At 41.3% G+C, this 18,019-nt stretch overlaps 1 protein-coding gene across 1 annotated transcript in view; it reads left to right on the top strand.

The window, feature by feature from the left end:
- The window catches only part of LOC309584583 (protein patched homolog 1-like), a 253,048-nt gene that overhangs the window by 96,152 nt on the left and 138,877 nt on the right, over positions 1 to 18,019 (top strand). The window contains exons 7-12 of the mRNA XM_082300678.1: positions 465 to 586; positions 2,254 to 2,401; positions 2,969 to 3,100; positions 3,381 to 3,536; positions 4,174 to 4,272; positions 5,545 to 5,670. Coding sequence (XP_082156804.1) covers positions 465 to 586; positions 2,254 to 2,401; positions 2,969 to 3,100; positions 3,381 to 3,536; positions 4,174 to 4,272; positions 5,545 to 5,670 — 783 coding nt within the window. The remainder of the gene's footprint in view (positions 1 to 464; positions 587 to 2,253; positions 2,402 to 2,968; positions 3,101 to 3,380; positions 3,537 to 4,173; positions 4,273 to 5,544; positions 5,671 to 18,019) is intronic.

Below are 18,019 nucleotides of genomic sequence, written 5' to 3'. Positions count from 1 at the left end.
TTCTATTATATACCATTAGCCCAGGGTAACTAACTTTCCTTCAGACTGTGATGCAATATTAATCACACATATTTAGAGTGAAATTACAGTTCTCAGCTACTGGCTAGGTGTGGCAATGTGGACACATTATCAGCAGCCAACATGCCTCGGGCAGACACAGTTACTTCTGGAATACAGCTACTGCTGTACACTGACACTGTGCAGCAAGGTCTTCCTTCAAGTAGGGCCAGTTTTGTTGATCCAGCTTTATATATCCATTTCTCAGTCACTTTGGCTTTGGAGAAGTTGCTATCTGGTGAACAAGTATCAGGATAGTTTGTCTATTTCTGTTTGTTGAACACATTTCTCTTTGTAGACTTCCTAGATGATTTTCAGTATCTGTTATTTCAGTGCACTAGGTGTTGATTTAGGATTCGTCTTAAGTTGTGCAACTGATGAATTGCTTCTTTAAAACTTTTTTCTAGCGTCTTGATGTGGCTCTTGTTTTGAGTGGTGGATGCTATGGACTGTCAAGAAAATACATGCATTGGCAGGAGGAATTGATTATAGGTGGTACAGTCAAGAATAGTTCTGGTAAACTTGTCAGGTAAGCAAACAAATGTTTAAAGAAAATTTTAATTTTTCTTTGTTAGAGTTTGGGGTTTTTTTGGCGGGAGGACAGATCATGCAAAATCAACTGTCTTTCAAAGTCTGTGAATGATGCATATTATGAACCCTGGTGTAGGAGGACATCCCTGATAAGGACAGAATTTAAAAGAGTGATTATTAAACAGTTGTTTAAATTTAAGGAGGTGTCATTGGTACCTACTTCAAACCTAAAAATGATAGTGTACATTTCTCAGAAATAATTTTTTCCTGGCAACTTTTTTGTTTAGAGTGTATGTATAAAGCGTTGAACAGTATTTAAAATAATGAACAACTTTGTGTTTTTGAAATATGATCAAAGGAAAAAAGGGGAAATATAACTTTGGTAATGTGCCCACTCATTTGACTTTTATCAGAAAACCAAAATCTCCATTGAACTCTTTGTTTAAGGTCAATACAGAGAAAAGTATATTCTTTATGTCACTGTATCTTGAATACATTTTTGACCAACAAAATAAAACCCTTTCTTTCAGACTTCTTGAAGAAGTCATGGAACACTGGACTTCGGGGGGAAACTCCTTGAAATAGAACTGTGTTTAAAAAAAGGACACATAAAAACATTATTTAGATATATACACTGAATCCAAATTTATATTAAACTAAAGGAATTATAATTCTTGCATATTTAATACAGATAATTCTTACTAGAACTTTTTATATGGGTTTTTATGGTTTTTTTCATTGACATTAAATATTGAATATTTATTTAGTGTTTTCTAAAAAATAGCCAAAGTATTTATTCTTTGTGAAAAATGAAATAGTTCCTTAAGCTTCTAAAATTGTTGGATATAGTTACATACCGTGTAAATTTACAATGGATAATTATTGTCTTTTGTGTATTGTTTGCTGCTTGTCAGGTGTCAGGAGTTTAGTCTAGCATTTCTCTCCAAGGTATGAAAAAGACCAAGGTCTTCAAATGACAAATTGCCAACAGCATTTTCAAGATCTTATAGGAATAACTGTTCCTGTGTGTCAGCGTATGGATGCGAGACTCATAAACCGAGAGGAAAATGAATCTGTTTATTGCAGAGTTAAGACAGTACTTATACACTTAGTGTGAGAATATCTGTTCAGTCCATTGCACGCAACCCAGTTGCAGTCCTGTAATAAATCCATTGGCCTGACAGTTAGTTTCCTCAAGGTTTGCAGGCTTCTAAGAAAACAGGATGCCTTTCCTGTTCTCAGATAGTGTGTAATCTTAGTTTCTTCCATGCTTCCCAGGAATTTTCTGTAGTGTCAGGCTTGTTTCTTTCTCACACCTGTGTCCTTCTCATAGCAATCTGTCTGTCAGTCATGATCGTTATAAGTGATTTGTAGGGTTCCATTTTTTGCTCCTGAAACTGATCCTATTGAAAATAATGGCAAAATACTCACTAAATTCAGTGAAATATAGACTTAGCATCAGTACTATATAGACTAGTACAGCTTCACCAGATACATGGTAATTATACTCTATTCAATTTTAATATCAACATGTGGCCTATAAAATCAAGAATTTGTGCAAGCTCCTATTAGGCTCTCATTTGAGCCTTTATACGGTGAAGAAACATTTCTTGAAAATGCTTTTTTTAATCCATCTTTCTCCTCTCTCTTCTGTCCCTGTTACAGTGCCCAGGCTTTGCAAACCATGTTTCAGTTAATGACTCCTAAGCAAATGTATGAGCACTTCAAGGGGCATGAATATGTTTCACAAATCAACTGGAGTGAGGATAAGGCAGCAGCAATTCTGGAAGCCTGGCAGCGGATGTATGTGGAGGTAAAACAGACAATAACCTAGATGTCTTGCTATATAACTTTACTAAGATCCACTGCCTTTAGTTGTAGCTTTTTATAGTATTTTCTCAAGGAAAATCCTTAAACTAAAATTGAGTGTTTTGTCCTGGTTTTAAAGTTATCCTTATGCTGTAACAAACTATTTTAAAAGGCTGATTTCTTTTTTTTTTTTTTAATTAAGAAGCTGCTTGCTTACTCACATATGAGAAGCTATGAAAGTTTTACTGTTTGCTGGACCTTGGATTAAAGGCAAAACTCATCTCATACAACAGCAAATCAATGACAGAGTTATGGAAAGAACAATGTTTTGAATGAGCTGTGCATACAGTGGGCTTTAATGAAGATGCAAATTCTTGTTTGATAATCAGTAGCTTGCAGGAAATAATTACCAAAAATATTTATTTCATGTAGCCTCAGTGAAATCTCTGTTATAGAGTGTGTGCTTTAATAGGAACATTAAGACAAATGTAGTTGATTTCAGATATGTGCTGTAGAAGATGATAATGGGCTTTTTTCTTTGCCACGCTAAGTTTTATTTTTCTTTATGTAGGTTGTTCATCAAAGTGTTGCACAAAACTCTACTCAAAAGGTGCTTTCCTTTACTACAACTACCCTGGATGATATTCTAAAGTCATTTTCTGATGTCAGTGTTATCAGAGTAGCTAGTGGCTACTTACTAATGGTAAGAAATCAAATTCTATTTATTTAATTGACTCCAGTAGTATACCAGGGCTCAAATGGCTGCCTTCTTGTTACCAGTCAACAGTCCAGAACATTTTCATAATACTTTAAATAAAAATTGCAGTTTGTAAACATTTGCCTCGGGGTTGTCACTTATTCCTCTATGTAACATCTCTGATATGTCTGTTCTGTTTAAAAACACTTATAAGCTATGTATGCTGTTGGGGGAGATAGCCAGTAGAGAAGGATCCCTTCTAATCCAATCCTTGCTTTGCTTTCAGCTTGCCTATGCCTGTTTAACAATGCTGCGGTGGGACTGTGCAAAGTCTCAGGGTGCTGTGGGGCTGGCAGGAATCTTCTTGGTTGCTCTCTCAGTGGCTGCAGGACTGGGTCTGTGCTCATTGATTGGAATTTCCTTTAATGCTGCCACAACTCAGGTATTAAGGAGCCAAAAGTCTGCTGCTAAATTACAAGAATTTTGTTAGTAAATAAACACATCTGAATTGATATTTGAAGAAAAACATAAGATGACAAAGATACAAGTAAAAATAGAAAAATCAAAATACTTTCTCCTATCTAGTAGCTTGCTCTGAGAAATTAAGAGAACGTGCTGCCAAATGATTTTAAGAAAAAGGCAGATATCCTGCAGTTTAATTATGTAGATTCTAGGATATTTGTTTTTCTGTCTCAATATGAGTGCAACACCCGGTTGTACACAAAAAGCTGCAAGTTTTGCCCTTACATCCAAATATATCAGGATGTTCAACTCCCGATAATATTTTGAAAATAACTTGAAATATTATCTGTTATTCTTTGCCTACCAAAAACTTAAATTTGTTTTAGTGAGGTTTTGTACATGTAAATGGTATACTGCAAGTTTCTCATCAATTTTTCAGAATGAAAGTTAATAGCTGTATTGCATCATATTGATTTTAATTTTAGCCTTGGAGTTCTGTTCAGAATGAAGTGTAAAGGCTATTTTGATTAACTGGCTAATGACTAGCTTAACGGTAAATCATAAGAATAATATAAAAACATTCTTGGTTTTTTTGCTTGTTTTGTTTCTTCCCCAAGGTTTTGCCTTTTCTTGCTCTTGGAGTTGGCGTAGATGATATATTCCTTCTGGTACATGCATTTAGTGAAACAGGGCAGAATAAGAGAATTCCATTTGAGGTAATGAAAAAATGGGGTGTTGGGGGACAATAAAAGAATAAAGTAAAAGAAAAAGCCTTGTAGAGGAAAATATACCTAGAATTAGTTAGTAATGATTTTTTAGAAAATCTTTTGTTCTAGAGATCTTTGTCCTAGGGCCTGGTGTATTTTCCTTTTATTTATAATGAACCATGACATTCACATATTCACATTATGAAATCTAAGATCCTCCTCACTTTTATAATCTTTTCCTTTTATTGACATTTTTATTGTCAGTCCAGAGTTTCATATCCAAAGTACAAATCATTTAAATGCAATGTATATTTGTCAGTTTTGTTTTGTACAAGCAATGTCTTCCATGTGCTCTTTCCAGTTGGTTTGAGATGCAGGCGATGAAAACTCATTGTGCTATAACCTTCATATGCTTCAAAATAACCTACTGCATTGGGAAAGGGTCCTGTGTTTAATTCTCTCTGGCTTTTGTGTGGTTCCTGGGATTTCTGTTTGCTGGGTTTTTTTCTTACATGCTTCTTTAAGACATTATGTATCTACACCGTTAATGCATGTTTATTTTCAATGAAAAATGTTAAGAACAGCAAGTGACTGCACTGGTACAAAACACATCCTACTTAATTGATGTATTTGATATAATATCAGTATCCATTTAGCTTTGACTTTTAAAGCCAGTGTCATCTTTGATAATGTTTGCTACCCCCAAAAAATGTAAGCACTTAATACGTCTTGGGGTGACTTTATGATGTGTATCCCCTATTGCTGCTCTATGCCCAGAAATTAATTTTGTGCCTTTCTGTGCCTTTAAACTGAGCCTGAGAGGGGGGAGAGGAAAAAAACGAGCGAACTTTTCAAAGCAGTTGTTCAGGGACACAGACACACACTCCTCTGTGTCCTGCTGCTGCAGCAAGAGTGGAGGAAGCACCCTTCTTGCTTTTCAGCCAGTTTTCAGCTCCTTTTCTCCAGAGGGAGACAGAGAGTTGAACTTTGTTTTCCTAGGACTTAGGGTTTTTTTTCCCGAACCTGGTGAGGGAGGGGTGGTTGTAACCTGCCTTCTATCAGAGGATATTTTTCCTCCTAATTTGTCCAAACCGGCATAATACATTATCTGCTTTTCTCCTGGACAGTGTACTTAGTATATTTTTTACTCTTAAAAACTCTCAAATGCATACTTTTATTCAGAATTTCCTTGAAATAGTTTTCACTGTTACCATGTTATATCTGTAGGATGATCCCTTCATTTGCAGAACATTACCTTATTCATTTGACTTTGCTTTGCAGGACAGAACAGGTGAATGCTTGAAGCGAACAGGAGCAAGTGTAGCCCTTACATCTATCAGCAATGTTACTGCTTTTTGTATGGCTGCCTTAATCCCTATTCCTGCTTTACGAGCATTTTCACTCCAAGTAAGTTTTAATGTTGTTTTGTTAGCTCTTGTAGATAGTGCCATTATGGAAATGAATGATAATATTAAAGACCATGTTCAGTGCTTCTGCAGTTCACTCAACCAATATGGGATCATTGTTTACTATAATTCTTTGTGATAACCAACTGCTTTCTCCTCTTGATTCTACTCCTTCCATTTCTCACGCCTTGAGTCTTTCACATCCTGTTCGTGGGTGAATGAATATCTTGCCCCATCCCAACTGAGTGCAAAACCCAAGAAGTATGCAACTAAGCAGAAACAAGTCTCTGTCAAGATTTGAATTCTTCAGGCAGTCTAGACCAGTACACTGTACTCTAGTTTACACCATCACATTTCTAAGTAGACATTTAATCCTTTCATTGAGGTTTGTCCAATTTTCTGCTCTTACAAACCATAACCTAAGTTCAATGACAGCAGCAAAAATGCATTTGCCACATTAATAATTACTGCAGCAGTTTGTAATGACTTGTTCCCAATGTAATTTTAGCAGAATGTTGGAGAAAAATTCATCAAGAATTTTCTGTTCTTTGAGAGAAAATGTGATTTTTCTGTGCTGAAGCATGTATTTCCTGACACAGCTGGTAAGTGAGCCTACCAGGGGAAGTGCCTCACTGGACCTGCTGTTTATAAACAGAGAAGGGCTGGTGGGAGATGTGGTGGTCAGAGGCTGTCTTGGTGTCTTGGTTTGAAAGACGGGTGTCTGCCAAGGAAGGTGGGAACCTACCTTGGAATAGGAAATGTGACCCCCCCCCCTTCCCTCCCAGTTATTATAACTCTGAAATTATGGGGCTTTCAGGCAAAGATATGAGGAAATGAATAGCAGTTATTTACTAGTATGTATATATATAACAAGGCAAACAAATAACAATGGCAGCAACAACAACCAAAACCAGAAACCCAGTAACAGCCTTCTCGGCTGTCAAGTACCTTCCCTTTTGGTGTAGTTACAGTCACAGCCAGAAGGGGCGCTGTTGGAGTCGGGCAGGTGCGATGATTCCCTCACAGCAGCAGGGGGTGCTGTGGCGCGAGTTCAGTTGCGTCTCCTTCGTGGTAATGGCAGGCGGGCTGGATGGTGAAAAATGGGCTGCAGCAGGAACCTCAGAGCAGTGGCTGGGATGGCAGAGGCAGGCACACCCCTTGGTGTGGCAAACAAAATGTAACAGAAAACTCCGCAGCCTTAGCAGGAGCCGCAGGGGTTGGGTGGACATGGGGTGCTGGGTTAGAGTGTAGCGAAAAAGCCCGAGGCAGCGGCAGAAAGCACCAAGGCTTGGCAGCGGCAGCCGGGCTTCTCTGTAGCAGCTGCCGCATGCAGTCAGAGAGATGCGCCCTCCGGGAAGGGGGAGGGGGTCGGGGTCTCGGGTTTTCCCCTGAGGCACCCGAATATATGGTGAGGGTCTTTTCCAGTCAGATCGGATGTTAATAAGATCCTATTTCAACGGCCGAGAGAGAGAGCAAGAGAGCTAGAAGCTGCACCCGGCCCCTTTCCCCCCAGCCCAAAATCTCGCGGTAACTCTGCCCTTCCCAAGAGAAAACCCCTCAGATAGGAGAGTAGCCAGCTGTACCCTTCCCCCTCCTCCTCCTCCCAGCCACATCTTTTGTTCTCTTAAGTATTGGTAGTTATCATCTCTTAGCAACATATGGGACAAAATTCCATGAGAGAAAGAAAAAAAGGAAAAATCCTAACCTCCAACACTTGGACATAGCTACCAAGAAATTATAGTTTTCTATTCTTGGTGAAGTAAGGAAGGGGGTCAGCAAAACCACTACTTAGGACTTATGGAGGGCAGACTTTGGTCTGTTCAGGACACTGGTTCAGAGAGTCCCTTGGGAAACAGTCCTTAAAAACTAAGGGATCCAGGAAGGCTGGACATACTTTAAAAAGGAAATCTTAAAGGCATAGGAGCAGCCCCTCCCTATGTGCCAAAAGATGAACCAGCAGGGAAGAAGAGAGGCCTGGCGGAACTTGGCACTATTGCTGGAAGTCAGGCTAAAAAAGAGTTTATGACCTTTGGAAGAGGGGGCAGGCAACTCAGGAAGAGTACAAGGATGTCATTAGGTCAGGCGTGGAGGGAGTGTTTCCGGGAACAGCTGGGCAATTTTAACAAGGTAAGACCAAAAGCAACAGTTGGTGAGGCAGCAGCAGCAGCAACTGAGGTAAATCCGGGGAATAGGATTAGATCAAGCTGTACAAGGGTGTTCCCGAGCCCAGGGACATATGAGCAGCAGCCTTGAGCCCCTTCCAGACCCAAAAACCAAATTTGGTGAGGAGGGGGCATTGTTGGGAACAGCGAGGGTGATTTAAACATCTCTAAAGGAGCGTGGCAAGGAAGTTTGCCAGGCAGGGTGAGCAGGCAGAGCTCCTCTCTGACCATCTGGGAGGAGTCAATAGAGGCAGGTAAACAGACTCAGTGGCAAGTGGAGAAGATCATGCAGACATCCTTTCATTCCCAGCCTTATTAGCATACTAGCATAAGCTTCCTCAGTTATGGTGTTGATGCCTTTTCCTGGTCTTAAAATCAAGAGTCATACACTGTTAGAAGGGGAAAAGGGATTTTACCTTGGTATTTATTTTAAGGATCCTTAGGTGTACACGTCCAGGTCATATGCATCGAGATGCACTCCGCCGAGTATCTCTGTGTCCGCCCCCCCAGCCCCCCCCAGCATTGGGTATAACATTATAGGTTTTACTAATTAGCATATCTATCAAAGATTCCCCAATGAGAGGCTCAAGTGAGCCCCCCTCCACAAAGAACCTTCCCCTGGATGGTTCTATTTTGGTTTACAAAATGTGTTCTGGAGAGGACCTTGGGGTCTGGGGCACACTGATCCCTAGCTACGAAGCTTCTAAAATGTTTAGTCTCTTAGCTTGACAAACAAGCCCATGAATGTAGGCAAAAAGCACTAGGAATACAGAAGCTGTAAAAAGGTGTAACAGGGGTATAAAAGAAAAGGCAAAAATCTTCATGGCATCATTTCCCCCCTTTTAGAGACTAACAAAACTCTATCTTGTCTAGTTTCTACTCTACTCTATTCTTTACTCGCAGAACCGGTTTACACAACCAGCTGCTCCACAGGAAATTACACAGATAATAACTACAATTACAGCTATTATGAATATTTCTTTTACCCAGGCCCAGTTTGGTAACCATGAGGTGAGGGTATCAAAAATATGATCAAATTTTAAGGTGTGATTTCTAGAAGCTACTTCATGTAGAATTTGAGTTCCCTTCCAAATTTCATCCAAATCTTTCTTAATTCTTCTATTAAAATGCCAATCAGTGGCCAGTGACCCCTCCCATCTAGGGATGGTAACTGAGTACAGATCCAGCAATCGCTCTTATTAAGAATTTTGGACACATTTTGGACCACAGTCTTATGCAAATCATGGGGTGAACCCGGAACCATGGTTACCAGTTGGGCAAACAGCAAACATGTGAAAAACAGTTTAGACTGCATCTTTCTGATTTGTATCAGTCTCTGTCTTCTTGGTGATTTCGGGAGCAGAAGCTTTCTTCACCCTGGAGTAGTGAATCCACGGTCCCTTGCCAGCAACCTTGACTGCAGTAAAAGTGGTCAGCAAAACTTGGAATGGTCCCTTCCACTTGGCTTGCAAGGGGTCGCTTTCCCACCACTTGATGTAGACCCAGTCTCCAGGCTGGAATGGATGAGCAGGTGTGTCCAATCCTATTGGTTCGGATAACACGACGAATCTTTGGAGCTTCTGCAAAGTGGAACTCAAAGCCATTGAATACTTTTGCAAATCATTTTTACTTCTCATATGAATTTCCCCTGGGATATGTGGAACCTGGTATGGCCTGCCATATAATATTTCATAGGGACTGATGTTGTCCCTTCGCCTTGGCTGTATGCGGACTCTCAGCAAGGCTATAGGCAGGGCTTGAACCCATGTCATGGATGTCTCTTGACAAATCTTGCAAATCTGGGTTTTGAGGGTCCCATTCATGCGTTCAACTTTGCCACTTGCCTGGGGCCTGTATGGTGTGTGCAGGTCCCAGGTAAATCCCAAAATCCTGCTAACTTCCCCAACCACTGTTGCAACAAAATGTGGTCCCGTATTTGATGACATTCCCAAAGGAACCCCAAATCTTGGTATTATATGATTAAGCAAAGCTTTCCCTACTTCTTTTGCTGTGTTGGTGTGACAGGGGAAAGCCTCAGGCCATCTACTGAAGGTGTCAACCAGTACCAGTATATACCTGCATCCCTCTTTGCGTGGCATCTCAGCAAAATCTATTTGCCAATAATCTCCCGGGAGATCTCTTGTCTTTGTCACTCCTAACACAACTCTCTTGCTTGTGTCAGGGTTGTTTTTACAGCAGGTTTCACACTTGCTTGTTACAGATTGTGCAATATCAGTCCTTCCTCTCCCTATCACTACTTTCCTCAAATGTTTTAAAAGATTTTCTGTTCCCTAATGGGTACTTTCATGCTCTCGTTGGGCTATTTCCCAAAGGATCAGGGGTGGAACTACGACTTGTCCTACTGGGGTAACAGCCCACCCACCTTCTTTGATTTCAGCCTTAAGGAACTTAATTAATTTGTGATCCCTCTGATCGTATTTTGGGGTAAATGATGACAAATCTATCTCTTTCTGTGGTACCACTGCAAAAATGCCTTTTTCTGCAATCCCCTTGGCTGTTTCGTCAGCAAAACGATTTCCCAGTTCGGGGGCTGTTTTCCCTTTTTGATGACCCTTGCAATGCATGATAGCTACTTCCGTAGGCTTCCAAATGCTCTGTAAAAGTGCAAGAATTTGTTTAACATGCTTAACTTCATTATCTTGAGCAGTCAGCAGGCCACGTTCCTTCCAAATAGCTCCGTGGGCATGAACAACACTGAAGGCATATTTGGAATCAGTCCATATGTTCACCTTCTTCTCCTCGCTCAGTTCTAGAGCTCTCGTTAGTGCAATGAGTTCAGCCTTCTGTGATGATACATCTGGAGGCCAGGCTTTTGCCTCAGTGATTTCCTCTGGGGTTGTTACGGCATAACCGGTCATCCTCCTACCATTTTTCATGAAGCTGCTCCCATCAGTGTACAGTTCCCAGTCTGGATCTTTCAAAGGAACATCTTTCAGGTCTGGTCTGCTGGAATAAGTTTCCTCTATTGTCTGCAAACAATCATGCTCAGGCACACTGTCAAGTAACGTGGATGATAAAAACATCGCAGGGTTTACCACAGAAGTTGTCTTTAGAGTAACATCATCCTGTTCCAACAACACAGATTGGTATTTGAGCATCCTGCTAGGGGAGAGCCAGTGTCCCCCCTTTTGCTCCAGCACATTTATCACTGCATGGGGTACATACACGACAATGTGCTGCCCAGGGGTGAATTTACGGGCCTCCTGTATCAGAAGGACTGTTGCTGCCACAGCTTTCAAGCATCCTGGCCAACCCCGGGCTACATTGTCTAGTTGTTCTGAGAAATAGGCCACAGCTCTTCACTGGTCTCCAAGGTGCTGTGCCAGTATCCCCAGAGCAACATTCAGTCGCTCGTGTAAAGAGTTCAAAAGGTTTAGTCAAGTCCAGCAGCCCCAGAGCTGGGGGTCACATCAAGGAATGTTTCAGCTGTTTAAATGCAGCCCTGGCATTCTCTGTCCACATGATTGTCCCCTTTTCAGCTGCTTTAAGGACCTCATATAAAGGTCTCACTAGTATACTGTAGTTTGATATCCACAGGCGACACCAACCTATCATTCCCAGGAAGGCCTGCATCTCCCTTACAGTATGGGGCTCTGGAAGTCGACAGATGGCTTCCTTCTGTTCTCTGCTGAGTCGTCGATGTCCACGGAAAATTTCCAGGCCCAGGTATACTACTGTTTCCCTGGCAACCTGTGCCTTCTCTTTCGAGACCCGATACCCACTTTGGCCCAAGAAGTTCAGCAGACTTACAGTGAGCTCGATGCAGTCATCTCATGTCTTGGCCGCTATCAAGATGTCATCAACATACTGGAGAACCGCTCCTCCTGGTTCTTGTTTCCTCCAGTCCTCAAGCTCCTTTGACAGCTGGTTTCTGAATATGGTCAGGCTGTTTTTGAATCCTTGTGGTAAAACTGTCCAGGTGAGCTGGGTCTTCCTCCCTGTTTCTGGATTCTCCCACTCAAAAGCAAAGAGTTCTTGGCTATTCTTATGCACAGGAATGCAGAAAAAGGCATCTTTGAGATCTAAAACAGTGAACCACCCTAATTCATTTGTTAGTGTTGTCAAAAGTGTGTAAGGATTCGCTACTACTGGGTGTATATCCTCTGTTATCTTATGAATTTCCCTCAAATCCTGTACCAACCTGTAGCTTTTACCATCAGCTTTCTTTACTGGCAAGATTGGTGTGTTGTACCTGGATTCACATTCTACTAACAACCCAAATTTGAGAAACTTTTCAATCACAGGTACCAATCCCTTACGAGCTTCTAATTTCAGAGGATATTGTTTGCCTTACTGGTGTAGCCCCTGCTTTGAGTGTGATACTCACAGGTTCAGCTTTTTTGGATCTCCCAGGAGAATCATTGGCCCACACTATTTGAATGACAGCCTCTTCAACTTCTTTGGGAATTTTTCCATGGCATTCCTGTACAAGTATAGCAGCTGCTTCAATAATTTTAGATTCTGGGATTATAACTTTCACTTCCCTTTCCTTTGAAAACTTAATTTCTGCTTCTAATTTTTCCAATAAATCTCTGCCTAACAATGGCATTGGGGAATTTGACATATACAGGAACTTGTGAGTGACCCAGTGTTTTGCCAATTTAAATTTTAAAGGTTGGAGAAAAGGCCTTGTTTCACTTATCCCTGTAGCTCCAATCATATCCACAGTGTCTTGACTCATTTTACCTTTTAAAGTATTTAACACAGAATATGTTGCCCCTGTATCAACCAAAAATTCAACATCATCATTCCCCAGCTTAGCTACAACTGAAGGCTCTGCTGGGGTAGTTACCTTCGGTCCCCGTCAGTCCGTATTTACAGTTAGTTCCGAAACTGGGGGCTTCTTTTCTGCTCGCGATGGACACTCATTTTTCCAGTGCCCCTGTTTTTTGCAAATTGTGCATTGGTCCTCAGATAGGGGAAAAGGGGGACCCCTTTTTGATGTCTCAGATGACTTTTCCTTATCATACTTCTTCTTGTAGTGGGGTTTATGATGTTTATCTTTGTCTGCTAAGTCTCTGTTCTGGTATACCTTCCAGGCTACATTCAACAATTTACTTATATCCGGTGGCCCATCTATCTTTTGCAGCTTTTTCTTTATGTCATTAGCAGATTGACCTATAAACAGGTAAGCCAGGTGGATCTGCTGCTCAGGTGAGTCAGGGTCTAAGGTAGTGTATTTTTGTGCAGCCTCTTTAAGCCTATTTAGAAACTCTGTGGGGGTCTCATTTGGATTTTGTTTGATTTCATATAACCTAGCCCAATTCACTGCTTTAGGAACTGCACATTTTAACCCAACAACCATCCATTTTTGGCATCGCTTCAGCTTTTCCATCTGTTCTGGGACATTAGGATCCCAGTTAGGGTTCGCTAGGGGATAGATATCATTAACTGACCCTCGAAGACTCCCAGTTGCAATTTGAGTTTCTATAGCAGATATAGCAGCTTTGTTGACCATTTCTCTGTCTGTTTTATCCAATAATTCATCTAGCATAACATTTAGATCACCCCAATCTGGGTTTTGGGATTTTATGGCCATTTCTACACGCATAGCTACTCTCTCTGGGTTGTCCCTGTACTTCCCAATTGAGTTTTTCCACTGCTGTAATTCTCCGAGAGAAAATGGTGCCTTTATATAAATGGCTCCTTGATTTCCCACAGCCTGTCTCAGAGGTGCTTCTAATACAAGTTCTTCCTCCCCCCCTTTATCTGTTTTGGACCTGATGAGCGGAAAATATTCCACTACTAAATAAGTAGTAAAGTAGGTATGTTTATTCCAGCGCTGGGACGCACGGGGGATAGCTCCTCCAAAACCATGCGTGCCGATAGCTGCATTCAGCTTGGTATTTATTGGGTTACAAATTCCATATTCATTAAGTTTCACAATACGCCTATTCATATTCATTACCTAGCCCCGCCCAGCCTCGCTTCGTATTATAATGAACCCGAAAGTCATTTACATCTTCGTTGCGCGTGCGCAGTATTGTCTGTTGGCTTTGGTAAGGGTCTTCCAAGGGTCTTCCTTGATGAAGTCAGGAGTCTTCCTCATCCTGAACTTTTCACCTTTCCTCCCTGCACATGCTCTTTATACCCTTGCCCCGGGTTCAAGCTTTGAGACTGGTTTGAGCTAATTTTGGGATGAGCACAGGATGTCTGTCTGAGACTCCTCCTGCCCTTATCAGTAGTCCCTTATCTTTTCTTCCTGCCTTGGTATGCAAATCAAGTTAGATGCATTGTTCTTAACAAACTAATTCTTCTGCTTCCCATCCCCCTGATTCAGTCCCCCCTTTTCTAAAGAGTTAGTAAATTCTTTTACTAATACTTAAATTCTTTTCCTAATGAATTTTTTGGTAGGCATCCCTTAATGTTTTTCCACGTGCATTTGACAAAGTAGTTAGAACTGATAACCTTTTTAGTACTCTATAGTTCCAAATAAGTAATGTGATAGCACGAGGCAGGTACTAACCAAGGTTAATAAGACAATTATGGGGTGACATAACGTATTTAGGATACCACTTGCAGTAGGTGACCACCCAAAAAGCGAGTCCCACCAGTTATAGCTTGAGTCTTGTTTTACTCTTTGCAAGATTCTGCTGATTTCTTGTGTGTCATAATGGATGGTGACTAAGGTCTTTTCCCCGTTTCTTTGGATTTCTCTTAAAATCTCCATGAGGTCCTGATGTTTCACTAATTGCTTTACTAATGTAAGGTCCATCCCAATAGGTGTGGGTATCAATTTATGGTAAATGGTGTAGTTAGACCTTATTAATTGATGAGACACGACTGGTGCTAAATATGAAAAGTCACACCCAACAATCTTGGTAAAATTACAAATACAAAAATTAGAGTGATTCCTGGCCGCTACATTTATATTATTGTCATCTATCATCATAGAAGTGCAGATAGTTCTTAAGCACACACAGCCATGACCAATATATACAAGTACAGTTTTTGGTGAAGTGTCTGGGTGGATCTCAAATGCCTTGTTCTGCATCAAGACATATGTCTCTGGCATCAAGTGTATTACTTTCACAGATAAATCCTTGTTGTCCTCGTGTGATGCAAGATTCTAAATTTACTGTTTGCCATTTTCTTCTTACCATCTGAGCCCATACTCTATGTTCAGAGGGGTAAAAAACTGTCCCTTTATGGTTTAGTCCCAATGCAACAATAGGATGAATTACATAAACTGTGGCATTCCGTATCGTAAGCACAAAGGCAGTAGCTATGTTAGTCATTGGGTCATAGGTGAAATTTACCAAGGTCCACCAGGATTGGAGCTTTCTTTCTAATTTAGTAGCATTATTCCAAACAGCTTCTTGGATTTCAATAGGGAAAACACCTTCATTTCCTTCTCTTATAATTAAGGAAGCTGTGGACTGCATCCATAATTGAGCTTGCATGCAGCTAAGGGCTAATGAGACATTGTCTTGAGCTGTGCCAAGTGTGTTCAATATCAGTTCATGGTCCCGGTCGCTGAATTTTGCAAGGTCTGGGAGTATTTTTGAGACTTGCTACTGGCTGTTTCCCAATGCTAATAGGGAAGATTGTAGGGGCTGTTTTAATTTGGTCAGGTCACTGGTTGCCGTGGCAAATTTATTCATCAGTATCTCTGAATCAATCCCATTTATGACTCCCAGTCCTGTTCCCAGCATGCCAGTCAGGTCTCTCTGCATTCGACCTTTGAGGGGTGTTTGGTTCTGCAGCCAGGCTGTCCACCCTTCAAAGGATGTTTGAATTAAAGGGGAGCAGGCTGGTTAGATTTCAGAAATGTTAATCTGCATTAGTAATTCTACACGCCTAAGACACCATTCTGGATTAAACAGCAGTAATTGTTGGCCTGTGTTCCTCACTACATAAGGGCCAATCTCATAAACTTTTGGCTCAGATTTAAGTGATGTGACCTGGGTTTGGATCTGATTGCCAGAGTAGGTTGTAGTAGGCCTAGCCATGGCATTTATCTGGAATTTGAATGAGAGTCCATTACTGTCTTGGCCCCAAAGACAAACCACTTCAACGGTCTGTACTAATGTAAAATTATACCAACAATCTGCTTCACTTGAATGACTACAGATTTCATCATGTCTGTCTGTAGGAATAGTTGAGACACTGATTTGGGTTGCTTTTCTATGAGTAGTTCCATTAATCATTCGGCATCCTATCTTGATTTTTTCTCCTACAGTTCCCTGGAGCTGCCAAGTTCTTTGTTTTTCCCATTCTTGCTTTGTATACACTTGGTTTCCGTGCATGATCACAGTCAACAGGTTTAAATTTTTTAAATCAGAATATTTCCTCATGAGTCCAGTAACCTGCATAAAGGCTTGGGACCATATGTCTTCTCTCCTATGAATAACTTCCCAACTGAAGGTTACAATTATAACTGTGAGAAAAACAATTTTCTGGGTTATACTTGCGTGCCACCCTAACATTTTCATTTTGTTCGGGTAAACTTCAATTTCAGTTCATCATCCCCAGGGGTCACTTTCCAAGGGGTCTCTGGAGCCTTCTTTACTCGGGTATGGTGAATCCAGGCACTCTGTTCTCTGATCTTAATTGCGGTGTAAGTGGTGAGGAGCACCTGGAATGGTCCTTCCCACTGTGGTTCCAGAGTCTTTTCTGTAAGAGACTTAACATATACATAATCTCCAGGCCGAATGTCATGTACAGGACCGTCCAAGCCTCGACTTCGAGTTCCAGCCACATGTTTTCCAATTTCTCTAAGCTGTTTATCTAAAGCAGTCATATAGGTGGTTAGCGTCTCTTCCCCTATTTGGGTAGATATTCCTTTCTGTACCCCATATGGTCTCCCATAAAGTATTTTGAAGGGACTTAGCTTTTCCTTAATTCTGGGCTTGGTCCGAATTCGTAACAACGCAAGTGGAAGAGATTGGGGCCAGGGTAGGTTAGCTTCTTGCCTTAATCTCACAATTTGCTGTTTAATCAAATGATTCATTTTCTCTACTTGGCCACTCGACTGGGGATGGTATGGAGTGTGTAGTTCCCAGTCTATGCCTAAATGTCGGCTAATTTGTTGTACCACTCTTGAAATAAAATGTGGTCCCCTATTTGAGGACATTGTGGCTGGAACTCCGAAGTGCGGTATTATTTCTTGTAGGAACACTTTGGTTACTTCTCGAGCCTTAGCGGTCCTAGTAGGAAAAGCTTCTGGCCATCCTAAAAAGGTATCTGTTAGCACTAATAAATATCGATACCCCCCCTTTTCTTGGAAGTTCTGTGAAATCAATTTGCCACTGCTGTCCAGGCCCATGGCCTCTCTCAATCTGGCCCATTTTTGGTTTGGGGGTATTTTTGGGATTAGTCTGGAGGCAAAGGTTACACTGTCGAGTTACTTGCACAACAGTTTCATATAAGTTTCTGGCAATAATTTTCCCAATTAAGTAGTTATATAAGGCATTTGTTCCCCAGTGTGTTTTCTGGTGCTCCTCTCTAACTATGGCCCATAGCAAATGAGAGGGAATAACTACTTTTCCTTCTGCATTGATAGCCCATCCCTCTTGGTTAAATGTTCCCCTTTCATCTTTAATCAATTTCTTGTCTTTTTTATTATATGTTGGCTTACCCTCTAGGGAAAGTTGTCCATCTGGGATCAAGGCTCCAGTTGTTGTTACCTCACCTTTTGCTGCTTCTTTTGCCTCTCTGTCCGCCAGTTCATTCCCTTCTTCCAATTCTTAGCTCACCTTTTGATGTGCCCTTATGTGCATGATTGCTACCTTCTCAGGTAGCTGGACTGCTTCTAACAGCCGCATTATTTCTTGTGCATGTTTGATGTTCTTTCCATGTGAATTTAACAGTCCTCTTTCTTTCCAAATGGCCCCGTGTACGTGCACAACTCCAAACGCATACCTTGAGTCTGTATAGATGTTTATTTTCTTTCCTTTTGCCATCTCTAAGGCACGGGTTAGGGCGATTATTTCAGCCTTTTGTGCAGAGGTGTTTGTTGGCAGGGGTCCGGATTCTATCACCTCGCGGCAGGTGGTAACTGCATACCCAGCATGTCATTTTCCACTGATGACGTAGCTGCTCCCATCAGTAAACCAGGTCTCTGCGTTGTCTAAAGGGGCATCTTTTAGATCCGGGTGGCTGGAGTAGGTGGCTTTGATAGTCTCCAGGCAATCATGGCATACCAGTTCCCCTTGATTTCCACTG

This window comes from Coloeus monedula (assembly GCF_965178545.1).
Source record: "Coloeus monedula genome assembly, chromosome: W".
In the NCBI taxonomy this organism is placed as follows: Eukaryota; Metazoa; Chordata; class Aves; order Passeriformes; family Corvidae; genus Coloeus; species Coloeus monedula.
Note: the sequence above shows the minus strand (reverse complement) of the source record. Positions and strands in the feature narration are given on the sequence as shown.